The sequence below is a fragment of the Oncorhynchus nerka genome, linkage group LG15 (assembly GCF_034236695.1).
Source record: "Oncorhynchus nerka isolate Pitt River linkage group LG15, Oner_Uvic_2.0, whole genome shotgun sequence".
Taxonomy (NCBI): domain Eukaryota; kingdom Metazoa; phylum Chordata; class Actinopteri; order Salmoniformes; family Salmonidae; genus Oncorhynchus; species Oncorhynchus nerka.
The window spans coordinates 1920355-1936885 of NC_088410.1; the positions used below are offsets into that span (position 1 = coordinate 1920355).

At 47.8% G+C, this 16531-nt stretch overlaps 1 protein-coding gene across 1 annotated transcript in view; it reads right to left on the reverse strand.

Annotated features, from left to right (window-relative positions):
* Positions 1–16531, reverse strand: part of ern2 (endoplasmic reticulum to nucleus signaling 2) — a 120864-nt gene that overhangs the window by 57254 nt on the left and 47079 nt on the right. Inside the window, 6 exon segments of the mRNA XM_065000841.1 lie at positions 1063–1254; positions 2109–2233; positions 5048–5198; positions 9168–9246; positions 10593–10794; positions 16180–16235. Coding sequence (XP_064856913.1) covers positions 1063–1254; positions 2109–2233; positions 5048–5198; positions 9168–9246; positions 10593–10794; positions 16180–16235 — 805 coding nt within the window.

The window sequence follows — 16531 nt, forward strand, 5'->3', positions numbered from 1 at the left end:
TTTTTCCTAGCCACCGTGCTTTTACACCTGCATTGTTTGCTGTTTGGGGTTTTAGGCTGGGTTTCTGTACAGCACTTTGAGATATCAGCTGATGTACGAAGGGCTATATAAATAAATTTGATTTGATTTGATTTGATCTATATGAATTACCATCTATATGAATTACCACCATCTAGATGAATTACCACCTATATGAATTACCATCTATATGAATTACCACCATCTATATGAATTACCATCTAGATGAATTACCACCATCTATATGAATTACCACCATCTATATGAATTACCACCATCTATATGAATTACCATCATCTATATGAATTACCATCTATATGAATTACCATCTAGATGAATTACCACCATCTATATGAATTACCATCTAGATGAATTACCACCATCTATATGAATTACCATCTATATGAATTACCATCTATATGAATTACCACCATCTATATGAATTACCACCATCTAGATGAATTACCATCTATATGAATTACCATCTATATGAATTACCACCATCTATATGAATTACCACCATCTATATGAATTACCACCATCTAGATGAATTACCACCATCTAGATGAATTACCATCTATATGAATTACCACCATCTATATGAATTACCATCTATATGAATTACCATCTAGATGAATTACCATCTATATGAATTACCATCTATATGAATTACCACCATCTAGATGAATTACCATATATATGATTCCTGTCATTCTGAGCACCAGGGGATGGGTTAGCCACCCAAAGCATATGGGTCTGTTAAATGTCTCCACCATCTAGATGAATCTAAATGGGATTCCTGTCATTCTGAGCACCAGGGGATGGGTTAGCCACCCAAAGCATATGGGTCTGTTAAATGTCTCCACCATCTAGATGAATCTAAATGGGATTCCTGTCATTCTGAGCACCAGGGGATGGGTTAGCCACCCAATGCATATGGGTCTGTTAAATGTCTCAAATGTCCGGTAAATTACAATCTTGCCGGTCACATTGTCCCACGGGGGGAACCCTGACTCCCACCCCACCCTGTCCCGTTGAACCAACCTGTGGATAGGTCAGAGCGAAGGCAAGCCATCCTCCCAGCAGCAGAGACAGGATCACCACGGTAACAGGGTCCTGGTATATATAGTCGGGCAGGATAGAGGACGACCCTGATCTTGATCCTGCTTGGGACCTCCTGCTGCCGCTAGGACCCGAACCACGACCCCCTCCACCACCATGACCTACTGACTGGAACTAAAGAGGAGGGGGGTTCAGGTTAGAGGTCAAGGAATAGGGGTTGTAACTCACAGGATGGTCTGTATGTGAGTGGGGGTTAGAGGTCAGAGGTCAGGGGTCAAGGGGGTTGAAACTCACAGGATGGTCTGTATGTGAGTGGGGGTTAGAGGTCAGAGGTCAGGGGTTGTAACTCACAGGATGGTCTGTATGTGAGTGGGGTTTAGAGGTCAGAGGTCAGGGGTCAAGGGGGTTGAAACTCACAGGATGGTCTGTATGTGAGTGGGGTTTAGAGGTCAGAGGTCAAGGGGTAAGGGGGTTGTAACTCACAGGATGGTCTGTATGTGAGTGGGGGTTAGAGGTCAGAGGTCAGGGGTTGTAACTCATGGTCAGGATGGTCTGTATGTGAGTGGGGTTTAGAGGTCAGAGGTCAGTGGGGGTTGTAACTCACAGGATGGTCTGTATGTGAGTGGGGGTTAGAGGTCAGAGGTCAGGGGTTGTAACTCACAGGATGGTCTGAAACTATGTGAGTGGGGGTTAGAGGTCAGAGGTCAGGGGTCAGTGGGGGTTGTAACTCACAGGATGGTCTGTATGTGAGTGGGGGTTAGAGGTCAGGGGTTGTAACTCACAGGATGGTCTATATGTGAGTGGGGGTTAGAGGTCAGAGGTCAGGGGTCAGGGGTAAGGGGGTTGTAACTCACAGGATGGTCTGTATGTGAGTGGGGGTTAGAGGTCAGAGGTCAGGGGGTTGTAACTCACAGGATGGTCTGTATGTGAGTGGCGGTTAGAGGTCAGAGGTCAGGGGGTTGTAACTCACAGGATGGTCTGTATGTGAGTGGGGGTTAGAGGTCAGAGGTCAGGGGGTTGTAACTCACAGGATGGTCTGTATAGCGGTTGTTCTGAGACCGGGTCGGGATAACGGCATCACCGGAACGCTGCAGGTTTACCGGGAAGTCTCTCAACATGGTGGTGTGGGCTACCGGGGGTAACTCATGGTGTCCTGATGAGAGAGTGAGAGTGTGAGTGAGAGTGAGCGAGAGAGTGAGCGAGAGAGAGACAGAGAGAGAGAGATAGAGACAGAGAGAGAGAGCTGTGTGTGTCTGTGTGGTTAGTGTGTTGGTGGAGCCTGGCAGGTAGTTACCTATAGAGCCTGGTGGGTAGTTACCTATAGAGCCTGGTGGGTAGTTACCTATAGAGCCTGGCGGGTAGTTACCTATGAGGAGCCACTGGTTGTTCAGTGTGTTGGTGGAGCCTGGTGGGTAGTTACCTATAGAGCCTGGTGGGTAGTTACTTATAGAGCCTGGTGGGTAGTTACCTATAGAGCCTGGTGGGTAGTTACCTATAGAGCCTGGTGGGTAGTTACCTATAGAGCCTGGTGGGTAGTTACCTATAGAGCCTGGCGGGTAGTTACCTATGAGGAGCCACTGGTTGTTCAGTGTGTTGGTGGAGCCTGGTGGGTAGTTACCTATAGAGCCTGGTGGGTAGTTACCTATAGAGCCTGGTGGGTAGTTACCTATAGAGCCTGGTGGGTAGTTACTTATAGAGCCTGGTGGGTAGTTACCTATAGAGCCTGGTGGGTAGTTACCTATAGAGCCTGGTGGGTAGTTACCTATAGAGCCTGGTGGGTAGTTACCTATAGAGCCTGGCGGGTAGTTACCTATGAGGAGCCACTGGTTGTTCAGTGTGTTGGTGGAGCCTGGTGGGTAGTTACCTATAGAGCCTGGTGGGTAGTTACCTATAGAGCCTGGTGGGTAGTTACCTATAGAGCCTGGCGGGTAGTTACCTATAGAGCCTGGTGGGTAGTTACCTATAGAGCCTGGTGGGTAGTTACCTATAGAGCCTGGTGGGTAGTTACCTATGAGGAGCCACTGGTTGTTCAGTGTGTTGGTGGAGCCTGGTGGGTAGTTACCTATAGAGCCTGGTGGGTAGTTACCTATAGAGCCTGGTGGGTAGTTACCTATAGAGCCTGGTGGGTAGTTACCTATAGAGCCTGGTGGGTAGTTACCTATAGAGCCTGGTGGGTAGTTACCTATAGAGCCTGGTGGGTAGTTACCTACTGGTTGTTCAGTGTGTTGGTGGAGCCTGGCGGGTAGTTACCTATAGAGCCTGGTGGGTAGTTACCTATAGAGCCTGGCGGGTAGTTACCTAGAGAGCCTGGCGGGTAGTTACCTATAGAGCCTGGTGGGTAGTTACCTATAGAGCCTGTTGGGTAGTTACCTATAGAGCCTGGTGGGTAGTTACCTATAGAGCCTGGTGGGTTACCTATAGAGTCTGGTGGGTAGTTACCTATAGAGCCTGGTGGGTAGTTACCTATAGAGCCTGGTGGGTAGTTACCTATAGAGCCTGGTGGGTAGTTACCTATAGAGCCTGGTGGGTAGTTACCTATAGAGCCTGGTGGGTAGTTACCTATAGAGCCTGGTGGGTAGTTACCTATGGAGCCTGGTGGGTAGTTACCTATAGAGTTACCTAGAGCCTGGTGGGTAGTTACCTATGAGGAGCCACTGGTTGTTCAGTGTGTTGGTGGAGCCTGGTGGGTAGTTACCTATAGAGCCTGGTGGGTAGTTACCTATAGAGCCTGGTGGGTAGTTACCTATGAGGAGCCACTGGTTGTTCAGTGTGTTGGTGGAGCCTGGCGGGTAGTTACCTATAGAGCCTGGTGGGTAGTTACCTATAGAGCCTGGTGGGTAGTTACCTATAGAGCCTGGTGGGTAGTTACCTACTGGTTGTTCAGTGTGTTGGTGGAGCCTGGTGGGTAGTTACCTATAGAGCCTGGTGGGTAGTTACCTATAGAGCCTGGTGGGTAGTTACCTATAGAGCCTGGTGGGTAGTTACCTATAGAGCCTGGCGGGTAGTTACCTATAGAGCCTGGCGGGTAGTTACCTATAGAGCCTGGTGGGTAGTTACCTATAGAGCCTGGTGGGTAGTTACCTATAGAGCCTGGCGGGTAGTTACCTATAGAGCCTGGTGGGTAGTTACCTATAGAGCCTGGTGGGTAGTTACCTATAGAGCCTGGCGGGTAGTTACCTATGAGGAGCCACTGGTTGTTCAGTGTGTTGTTGGAGCCTGGTGGGTAGTTACCTATAGAGCCTGGTGGGTAGTTACCTATAGAGCCTGGTGGGTAGTTACCTATAGAGCCTGGTGGGTAATTACCTACTGGTTCTTCAGTGTGTTGGTGGAGCCTGGTGGGTAGTTACCTATAGAGCCTGGCGGGTAGTTACCTATGAGGAGCCACTGGTTGTTCAGTGTGTTGTTGGAGCCTGGTGGGTAGTTACCTATAGAGCCTGGTGGGTAGTTACCTATAGAGCCTGGTGGGTAGTTACCTATAGAGCCTGGTGGGTAATTACCTACTGGTTCTTCAGTGTGTTGGTGGAGCCTGGTGGGTAGTTACCTATAGAGCCTGGTGGGTAGTTACCTTTAGAGCCTGGCGGGTAGTTACCTATAGAGCCTGGTGGGTAGTTACCTATAGAGCCTGGTGGGTAGTTACCTATAGAGCCTGGTGGGTAGTTACCTATGAGGAGCCACTGGTTGTTCAGTGTGTTGGTGGAGCCTGGCGGGTAGTTACCTATTGAGCATGGCGGGTAGTTACCTATAGAGCCTGGTGGGTAGTTACCTATGAGGAGCCACTGGTTGTTCAGTGTGTTGGTGGAGCCTGGTGGGTAGTTACCTATAGAGCCTGGTGGGTAGTTACCTATAGAGCCTGGCGGGTAGTTACCTATGAGGAGCCACTGGTTGTTCAGTGTGTTGGTGGAGCCTGGTGGGTAGTTACCTATAGAGCCTGGTGGGTAGTTACCTATAGAGCCTGGTGGATAGTTACCTATGAGGAGCCACTGGTTGTTCAGTGTGTTGGTGGAGCCTGGCGGGTATCGTACGTCGGTAGACGGGATGATCTCACACTCTCCCTCCTCTCTAACCGTCACCTCCTCGGTCTCCGGTCCCTCGATACGCGCCAGTGTCAAGCCCCGCGGCTGCCGTGGCAACACATCAATCAATACATCAACGTATCAGCCAATCAACACATCAACGTATCAGCCAATCAATACATCAATCAATACATCAACGTATCAGTCAATCAATACATCAATCAATACATCAACGTATCAGCCAATCAACACATCAATCAATACATCAACGTATCAGCCAATCAATACATCAATCAATACATCAACGTATCAGCCAATCAATACATCAATCAATACATCAACGTATCAGCCAATCAATACATCAACGTATCAGCCAATCAATACATCAACGTATCAGCCAATCAATACATCAACGTATCAGCCAATCAACACATCAATGTATCAGCCAATCAATACATCAATCAATACATCAATGTATCAGCCAATCAATACATCAACGTATCAGTCAATCAACACATCAATCAATACATCAATCAACACATCAATCAATACATCAACGTATCAGCCAATCAATACATCAATCAACACATCAACGTATCAGCCAATCAATACATCAACGTATCAGCCAATCAATACATCAATCAATACATCAACGTATCAGCCAATCAATACATCAATCAATACATCAACGTATCAGCCAATCAACACATCAATCAACACATCAACGTATCAGCCAATCAATACATCAATCAATACATCAACGTATCAGCCAATCAATACATCAACGTATCAGCCAATCAATACATAAATCAATACATCAATCAACACATCAATCAACACATCAACCAATACATCAATCAATACATCAACGTATCAGCCAATCAATACATCAATCAACACATCAACGTATCAGCCAATCAATACATCAACGTATCAGCCAATCAACACATCAATCAATACATCAATCAATACATCAATCAACACATCAATCAATACATCAATCAATACATCAATCAATACATCAACGTATCAGCCAATCAATACATCAATCAATACATCTACGTATCAGCCAATCAATACATCAACGTATCAGCCAATCAACACATCAATCAATACATCAACGTATCAGCCAATCAATACATCAACGTATCAGCCAATCAATACATCAACGTATCAGCCAATCAATACATAAATCAATACATCAACCAATACATCAATCAATACATCAACGTATCAGCCAATCAATACATCAATCAATACATCAACGTATCAGCCAATCAATACATCAATCAATACATCAACGTATCAGCCAATCAATACATCAACGTATCAGCCAATCAATACATCAATCAACACATCAACGTATCAGCCAATCAATACATCAACGTATCAGCCAATCAACACATCAATCAATACATCAATCAATACATCAATCAACACATCAATCAATACATCAATCAATACATCAACGTATCAGCCAATCAATACATCAATCAATACATCTACGTATCAGCCAATCAATACATCAACGTATCAGCCAATCAATACATCAATCAATACATCAACGTATCAGCCAATCAATACATCAATCAATACATCAACGTATCAGCCAATCAATACATCAACGTATCAGCCAATCAATACATCAATCAACACATCAACGTATCAGCCAATCAATACATCAACGTATCAGCCAATCAACACATCAATCAATACATCAATCAATACATCAATCAACACATCAATCAATACATCAATCAATACATCAATCAATACATCAACGTATCAGCCAATCAATACATCAATCAATACATCTACGTATCAGCCAATCAATACATCAACGTATCAGCCAATCAACACATCAATCAATACATCAACGTATCAGCCAATCAATACATCAACGTATCAGCCAATCAATACATCAACGTATCAGCCAATCAATACATAAATCAATACATCAACCAATACATCAATCAATACATCAACGTATCAGCCAATCAATACATCAATCAATACATCAACGTATCAGCCAATCAATACATCAATCAATACATCAACGTATCAGCCAATCAATACATCAACGTATCAGCCAATCAATACATCAACGTATCAGCCAATCAATACATCAACGTATCAGCCAATCAACACATCAATGTATCAGCCAATCAATACATCAATCAATACATCAATGTATCAGCCAATCAATACATCAACGTATCAGTCAATCAACACATCAATCAATACATCAATCAACACATCAATCAATACATCAACGTATCAGCCAATCAATACATCAATCAATACATCAACGTATCAGCCAATCAATACATCAACGTATCAGCCAATCAATACATCAACGTATCAGCCAATCAACACATCAACGTATCAGCCAATCAACACATCAATCAATACATCAACGTATCAGCCAATCAAATTCAGAGAGAACAGTTCTAACCAGGTGTATATTATGACATCACAGTACTGAGACTAAAAACACTCCTGATTGGCTGCTGTGTGTTGTGTAGACATTCTGATTGGCTGCTGTGTGTTGTGTTGACATGCTGATTGGGCTGCTGTGTGTTGTGTTGACATGCTGATTGGCTGCTGTGTGTTGTGTTGACATTCTGATTGGGCTACTGTGCGTTGTGTTGACATTCTGATTGGCTGCTGTGTGTTGTGTAGACATGCTGATTGGCTGCTGTGTGTAGACACTGAGTGTACCAAAACATTAGGAACACCTTCCTAACAACCTCGATTCGTAAGTGCTTGGCCTCTACAAGAAAGCGTTCCACAGGGATGCTGGCCCATGTTGACTCCAATGCCTCCCAACAGTCGTGGCAAGTTGGCTGGGTGGCCTTTTGGGTGGTGGACCATTCCTGATACCCAGCAGGGGGACATGGCCTTTTGGGTGGTGGACCATTCCTGATACCCAGCAGGGGGACATGGCCTTTTGGGTGGTGGACCATTCCTGATACCCAGCAGGGGGACATGGCCTTTTGGGTGGTGGACCATTCCTGATACCCAGCAGGGGGACATGGCCTTTTGGGTGGTGGACCATTCCTGATACCCAGCAGGGGGACATGGCCTTTTGGGTGGTGGACCATTCCTGATACCCAGCAGGGGGACATGGCCTTTTGGGTGGTGGACCATTCCTGATACCCAGCAGGGGGACACGGCCTTTTGGGTGGTGGACCATTCCTGATACCCAGCAGGGGGACACGGCCTTTTGGGTGGTGGACCATTCCTGATACCCAGCAGGGGGACATGGCCTTTTGGGTGGTGGACCATTCCTGATACCCAGCAGGGGGACATGGCCTTTTGGGTGGTGGACCATTCCTGATACCCAGCAGGGGGACATGGCCTTTTGGGTGGTGGACCATTCCTGATACCCAGCAGGGGACATGGCCTTTTGGGTGGTGGACCATTCCTGATACCCAGCAGGGGACATGGCCTTTTGGGTGGTGGACCATTCCTGATACCCAGCAGGGGGACATGGCCTTTTGGGTGGTGGACCATTCCTGATACCCAGCAGGGGACATGGCCTTTTGGGTGGTGGACCATTCCTGATACCCAGCAGGGGGACATGGCCTTTTGGGTGGTGGACCATTCCTGATACCCAGCAGGGGACATGGCCTTTTGGGTGGTGGACCATTCCTGATACCCAGCAGGGGGACATGGCCCATTCCTTTGGGTGACATGGCCTTTTGGGTGGTGGACCATTCCTGATACCCAGCAGGGGGACATGGCCTTTTGGGTGGTGGACCATTCCTGATACCCAGCAGTGAACACTCAAACTGCTGCGCAATATGACCATCCCCCGTTCAAAAGGGACTTTAATCTCCTGTCTTCACCCACTGAATGGCACACACACACACACACACACACACACACACACACAATCCTGCCTCCTCCCCTTCATCTACACTGATCGAAGTGGATTTAACAAGTGACATCAATAAGGGAATCATATCTTTCACTTGGTCAGTCTGTCATTTAAAAAAAAAAAAAAAGAGCAGGTGTTCCTAATGTTTTGTCCACTCTTTTTTTTTGCTGTTGATTGACAGCTGTACTGACCACTAGAGAGACTCCGTCGTGAACCAGGGAGGTGGAGGCGTACAGATGAGAATCCAGTTTCCCCACATACAGAGTGGGCCTAAAACACACAAGACAAAATGACATAAAGAGTGACAGGAAAAAGAAGGTTTGAAACACCTTCACATTACATTGTAATGCTAACCCATTAAGAAAATGACTGTTAAAAACTGTTAAAAATCCCCTGTGGTTGATGAGGAATTGAACAAATTGTATGGTTGTAGAGGGATGAGGCAAAAATAATGGCAAATAAATCTGGCTGTACAACCGATTGGCAAACGTACTGCAAATTGAGAAATCATGTGACTAAACTGATTAAAAAGAAGAAACTAAACTATGAAACAAAGATAAATTACATAAAGATTTATAATAAAAAATCTTTGGAGAACCTTGAATGGCATTTTGGGGGGAAGAAAGGCTAACAGAACACAGAGCATGTTCTTTAATGGAAGCCTCTCCAACATAATCGAGGTAGACTCAGGCATTCCCCAGGGCAGCTGTCTAGGCCCCTTACTGGTAGAATCAGGCATTCCCCAGGGCAGCTGTCTAGGCCCCTTACTGGTAGAATCAGGCATTCCCCAGGGCAGCTGTCTAGGCCCCTTACTGGTAGAATCAGGCATTCCCCAGGGCAGCTGTCTAGGCCCCTTACTGGTAGAATCAGGCATTCCCCAGGGCAGCTGTCTAGGCCCCTTACTGGTAGAATCAGGCATTCCCCAGGGCAGCTGTCTATGCCCCTTACTGGTAGAATCAGGCATTCCCCAGGGCAGCTGTCTAGGCCCCTTACTGGTAGAATCAGGCATTCCCCAGGGCAGCTGGGGCCCCTTACTGGTAGAATCAGGCATTCCCCAGGGCAGCTGTCAAGGCCCCTTACTGGTAGAATCAGGAATTCCCCAGGGCAGCTGTCTAGGCCCCTTACTGGTAGAATCAGGCATTCCCCAGGGCAGCTGTCTAGGCCCCTTACTGGTAGAATCAGGAATTCCCCAGGGCAGCTGTTTTAGGCCCCTTACTTTTTTCAATCTTTACTAACGACATACCACTAGCTTTTGAGTGAAGCCAGTGTGTCTATATATGCGGATGACTCAACACTAAACACGTCAGCTACTACAGCGACTGAAATGACTGCAACACTTAACAAAGAGCTGCAGTTAGTTTCAGAATGGGTGGCAAGAAATGTTAGTCCTAAATAATTTAAGAACAACTAAAAGCATTGTATTTGGGGCAAATCATTCATGAAACCCTAAAGCTCAACTAAATCTTGTAATAAATCATGTGGAAATTGAGCAAATTGAGGTGATTAAACTACTCTTACGCTCTGTCTGTCTGTCTGTCTGTCTGTCTGTCTGTCTGTCTGTCTGTCTGTCTGTCTGTCTGTCTGTCTGTCTGTCTGTCTGTGTGTGTGTCTCTTACACCAGCTGTGTGTGTGTGCTGGCCTGCTCCGTGACAAACTGGTAGCTCCACTTCATGGTGTGTGTGTCGTGGGACGAGAAGGTGAGGTAACGCAGCGTCTCCATGGCAACTGACAGGTGAGGGGCGTGTCTCAGAGAGTCCTGGCTGTACAGATACACCCCTACCACAGGTGACTCATAGTTTTGCATCCACAGGACGTCACCTGGGATAGAGGAGAGAAGGGTTAGCGACAGAGAGAGAGGAGAGGAGGGTTAGAGACAGAGAGAGGAGGGTTAGAGACAGAGAGAGAGGAGAGGAGGGTTAGAGACAGAGAGAGAGGAGAGGAGGGTTAGAGACAGAGAGAGAGAGGAGGGTTAGAGACAGAGAGAGGGAGGAGAGGAGGGTTAGAGACAGCGAGAGAGTAGAGGAGGGTTAGAGACAGAGAGAGAGAGAGGAGGGTTAGAGACATAGAGAGGGGAGAGGAGGGTTAGAGACAGAGAGAGAGAGAGAGAGAGGAGGGTTAGAGACAGAGAGAGAGAGGAGGGTTAGAGACAGAGAGAGGGGAGGAGGGTTAGAGACAGAGAGAGAGAGAGAGGAGGGTTAGAGACAGAGAGAGAGAGGTGGGTTAGAGACAGAGAGAGAGAGAGAGAGAGGAGGGTTAGAGACAGAGAGAGGAGGAGAGGAGGGTTAGAGACAGAGAGGAGAGAGGAGGGTTTGAGACAGAGAGAGAGGGAGGAGGGTTAGAGACAGAGAGAGAGGGAGGAGGGTTAGAGACAGAGAGAGAGAGAGGAGGGTTAGAGACAGAGAGAGAGAGAGGAGGGTTAGAGACAGAGAGAGGAGAGGAGGGTTAGAGAGAGAGTTAGAGGAGGGTTAGAGAGAGAGAGAGAGAGGAGGGTTAGAGACAGAGAGAGAGAGGATGGGTTAGAGACAGAGAGGAGAGAGGAGGGTTAGAGACAGAGAGAGGGAGAGTTAGAGAGAAAGTCAACTAGGAGGGTTAGAGACAGAGAGAGAGAGAGAGGAGGGTTAGAGACAGAGAGAGTCTGTCTGGAGGAGGGTTAGAGACAGAGAGAGAGGAGAGGGGGTTAGAGACAGAGAGAGAGGAGAGGAGGGTTAGAGACAAGAGAGAGGAGAGGAGGGTTAGAGACAGAGAGAGGGAGGAGAGGAGGGTTAGAGACAGAGAGAGAGAGGAGAGGAGGGTTAGAGACAGAGAGAGAGAGGAGAGGAGGGTTAGACAGAGAGAGAGAGGGAGGAGGGTTAGAGACAGAGAGAGAGAGAGGAGAGGAGGGTTAGAGACAGAGAGAGAGGAGGGTTAGAGACAGAGAGAGGAGAGGAGGGTTAGAGAGAGAGAGAGAGAGGAGGGTTAGAGAGAGAGAGAGAGAGAGGAGGGTTAGAGACAGAGGAGGGTTAGAGACAGAGAGAGAGAGGAGGGTTAGAGACAGAGAGAGAGGAGAGGAGGGTTAGAGACAGAGAGAGAGAGGAGAGGAGGGTTAGAGACAGAGAGAGAGGGGAGGAGGGTTAGAGACAGAGAGAGAGGAGAGGAGGGTTAGAGACAGAGAGAGAGGAGAGGAGGGTTAGAGACAGAGAGAGAGAGAGAGGAGGGTTAGAGACAGAGAGAGAGGAGAGGAGGGTTAGAGACAGAGAGAGGGGGAGGAGGGTTAGAGACAGAGAGAGAGAGAGGAGGGTTAGAGAGAGAGGAGAGGAGGGTTAGAGACAGAGACAGAGAGGAGGGTTAGAGACAGAGAGAGAGAGGAGGGTTAGAGACAGAGAGAGAGGAGAGGAGGGTTAGAGACAGAGTAGAGGAGGGTTAGAGACAGAGAGAGAGAGGAGAGGAGGGTTAGAGACAGAGAGAGAGGAGAGGAGGGTTAGAGACAGAGAGGGAGGAGAGGAGGGTTAGAGACAGAGAGAGAGGAGGGTTAGAGACAGAGAGAGGAGGGTTAGAGACAGAGAGAGAGGAGAGGAGGGTTAGAGACAGAGAGAGGGGAGAGGAGGGTTAGAGACAGAGAGAGAGAGAGAGGAGGGTTAGAGACAGAGAGAGGAGGGAGAGGAGGGAGAGAGGAGGGTTAGAGACAGAGAGAGGAGGGTTAGAGACAGAGAGAGAGGGAGAGGAGGGTTAGAGACAGAGAGAGGGAGAGGAGGGTTAGAGACAGGGTTAGAGACAGAGAGAGGAGAGGAGGGTTAGAGACAGAGAGAGGAGAGGAGGGTTAGAGAGAGAGAGAGAGGAGAGGAGGGTTAGAGACAGAGAGAGAGAGGAGGGTTAGAGACAGACAGAGAGAGAGAGAGACAGAGAGAGGAGGGTTAGAGACAGACAGAGAGAGGGTTAGAGAGGAGGGTTAGAGACAGAGAGAGAGAGAGGAGGGTTAGAGACAGAGAGAGGAGGGAGAGTAGAGGAGGGTTAGAGACAGAGAGAGAGGAGAGGAGGGTTAGAGACAGAGAGAGAGGAGAGGAGGGTTAGAGACAGAGAGAGGAGGGTTAGAGACAGAGAGAGAGGAGAGGAGGGTTAGAGACAGAGAGAGAGAGAGGAGGGTTAGAGACAGAGAGAGGGGAGGAGGGTTAGAGACAGAGAGAGGGAGAGGAGGGTTAGAGACAGGGTTAGAGAGGGGAGAGGAGGGTTAGAGACAGAGAGAGGAGGGTTAGAGACAGAGAGAGGAGAGGAGGGTTAGAGACAGAGAGAGGGGAGAGGAGGGTTAGAGACAGAGAGAGTTAGAGACAGAGAGAGGAGAGGAGGGTTAGAGACAGAGAGAGAGAGAGGAGGGTTAGAGACAGAGAGAGAGGAGAGGAGGGTTAGAGACAGAGAGAGAGAGAGGAGGGTTAGAGACAGAGAGAGGGGAGAGGAGGGTTAGAGACAGAGAGAGAGGAGGGTTAGAGACAGAGAGAGAGGAGAGGAGGGTTAGAGACAGAGAGAGAGAGAGAGGAGGGTTAGAGACAGAGAGAGGAGAGGAGGGTTAGAGACAGAGTTAGAGACAGAGAGAGAGAGGAGGGTTAGAGACAGAGAGAGAGAGAGGAGGGTTAGAGACAGAGAGAGAGAGGAGAGGAGGGTTAGAGACAGAGAGAGAGAGAGGAGGGGTTAGAGAGAGAGAGAGGAGGGTTAGAGACAGAGAGAGAGAGAGGAGGGTTAGAGACAGAGAGAGAGGGGAGGAGGGTTAGAGACAGAGAGAGAGGAGAGGAGGGTTAGAGACAGAGAGAGAGGAGAGGAGGGTTAGAGACAGAGAGAGAGAGGAGGGTTAGAGACAGAGAGAGAGGAGAGGAGGGTTAGAGACAGAGAGAGGAGAGGAGGGTTAGAGACAGAGAGAGGAGGGTTAGAGACATAGAGAGGGGAGAGAGAGAGTTAGAGAGGGTTAGAGAGAGAGGGAGAGGAGGGTTAGAGACAGAGAGAGAGAGGAGGAGGGTTAGAGACAGAGAGAGAGAGGAGGGTTAGAGACAGAGAGAGAGAGGAGAGGAGGGTTAGAGACAGCGAGAGAGTAGAGGAGGGTTAGCGACAGAGAGAGGGAGGAGAGGAGGGTTAGAGACAGCGAGAGAGTAGAGCAGGGTTAGAGACAGAGAGAGGGAGGAGAGGAGGGTTAGAGGCAGAGAGAGGGAGGAGGGTTAGAGACAGAGAGAGGAGGGTTAGAGACAGAGAGAGAGGAGAGGAGGGTTAGAGACAGAGAGAGGGGAGAGGAGGGTTAGAGACAGAGAGAGGGGAGAGGAGGGTTAGAGACAGAGGAGGGTTAGAGACAGAGAGAGGAGAGGAGGGTTAGAGACAGAGGAGAGGAGGGTTAGAGACAGAGAGAGAGGGAGAGGAGGGTTAGAGACAGAGAGAGGGAGAGGAGGGTTAGAGACAGAGAGAGGAGAGGAGGGTTAGAGACAGAGAGAGGAGGGTTAGAGACAGAGAGAGAGGAGAGGAGGGTTAGAGACAGAGAGAGGGGAGAGGAGGGTTAGAGACAGAGAGAGGAGGGTTAGAGACAGAGAGAGGAGAGGAGGGTTAGAGACAGAGAGAGGGGGAGGAGGGTTAGAGACAGAGAGAGAGAGAGGAGGGTTAGAGACAGAGAGGGGAGAGGAGGGTTAGAGACAGAGAGAGAGAGAGGAGGGTTAGAGACAGAGAGGAGGGTTAGAGACAGAGAGAGGAACAGGGTTAGAGACAGGAGAGGAGGGTTAGAGACAGAGAGAGGAGGGTTAGCGAGAGACAGAGGGAGAGGAGGGTTAGAGACAGAGAGAGGAGAGAGGGTTAGAGACAGAGAGAGGAGGGTTAGAGGCAGAGAGAGGAGAGGAGGGTTAGAGACAGAGAGAAGAGGAGGGTTAGAGACAGAGAGAGGAGGGTTAGAGACAGGAGAGAGGAGAGGAGGGTTAGAGACAGAGAGAGAGAGAGGAGGGTTAGAGACAGAGAGAGGGGAGAGGAGGGTTAGAGACAGAGAGAGGAGGGTTAGAGACAGAGAGAGGAGAGGAGGGTTAGAGACAGAGAGAGGAGGGTTAGAGACAGAGGAGGGGTTAGAGACAGAGAGAGGAGAGGAGGGTTAGAGACAGAGAGAGGAGGTGGTTAGAGACAGAGAGAGAGGAGAGGAGGGTTAGAGACAGAGAGGAGGGTTAGAGACAGAGAGAGGAGAGGAGGGTTAGAGACAGAGAGAGGAGGGTTAGAGACAGAGAGAGAGGAGGGTTATAGACAGAGAGAGAGGAGAGGAAAAGAGGGGATATAATACATAATAACATGTAAAAAAAATAGTCAGGATTTATTGTAACAGGTGTTTATTGTAACAGGCCTGTCAGGTGTTTATTGTAACAGGCCTGTCAGGTGTTTATTGTAACAGGCCTGTCAGGTGTTTATTGTAACAGGCCTGTCAGGTGTTTATTGTAACAGGCCTGTCAGGTGTTTATTGTAACAGGCCTGTCAGGTGTTTATTGTAACAGGCCTGTCAGGTGTTTATTGTAACAGGCCTGTCAGGTGTTTATTGTAACAGGCCTGTCAGGTGTTTATTGTAACAGGCCTGTCAGGTGTTTATTGTAACAGGCCTGTCAGGTGTTTATTGTAACAGGCCTGTCAGGTGTTTATTGTAACAGGCCTGTCAGGTGTTTATTGTAACAGGCCTGTCAGGTGTTTATTGTAACAGGCCTGTCAGGTGTTTATTGTAACAGGCCTGTCAGGTGTTTATTGTAACAGGCCTGTCAGGTGTTTATTGTAACAGGCCTGTCAGGTGTTTATTGTAACAGGCCTGTCAGGTGTTTATTGTAACAGGTGTTTATTGGGACTGTCTGGTAGGGGTTGGGGAACACAGTAATTACCTGTCTGGTAGGGGTTGGGGAACACAGTAATTACCTGTCTGGTAGTGGTTGGGGAACACAGTAATTACCTGTCTGGTAGTGGTTGGGGAACACAGTAATTACCTGTCTGGTAGTGGTTGGGGAACACAGTAATTACCTGTCTGGTAGTGGTTGGGGAACACAGTAATTACCTGTCTGGTAGTGGTTGGGGAACACAGTAATTACCTGTCTGGTAGGGGTTGGGGAACACAGTAATTACCTGTCTGGTAGGGGTTGGGGAACACAGTAATTACCTGTCAGGTAGGGGTTGGGGAACACAGTAATTACCTGTCTGGTAGTGGTTGGGGAACACAGTAATTACCTGTCAGGTAAAACGTACCTGACTCTCGGTCTACGGTCACCACCAACCTGTCTGGTAGGGGTCTGGAGAAACAACTGCATTATCATACTGTGCAGAACTAGATAAGTACATCATAGTATAATGGTGTATCTACTGTAGTACATTATAGTATAATGTTGTAGTACATTATAGTATAATGCTGTATCTACTGTAGTACAGTATAGTATAATGGTGTATCTACTGTAGTACATTATAGTATAATGTTGTAGTACATTATAGTATAATGCTGTATCTACTGTAGTACAGTATAGTATAATGGTGTATCTACTGTAGTACATTATAGTATAATGTTGTAGTACATTATAGTATAATGCTGTATCTACTGTAGTAC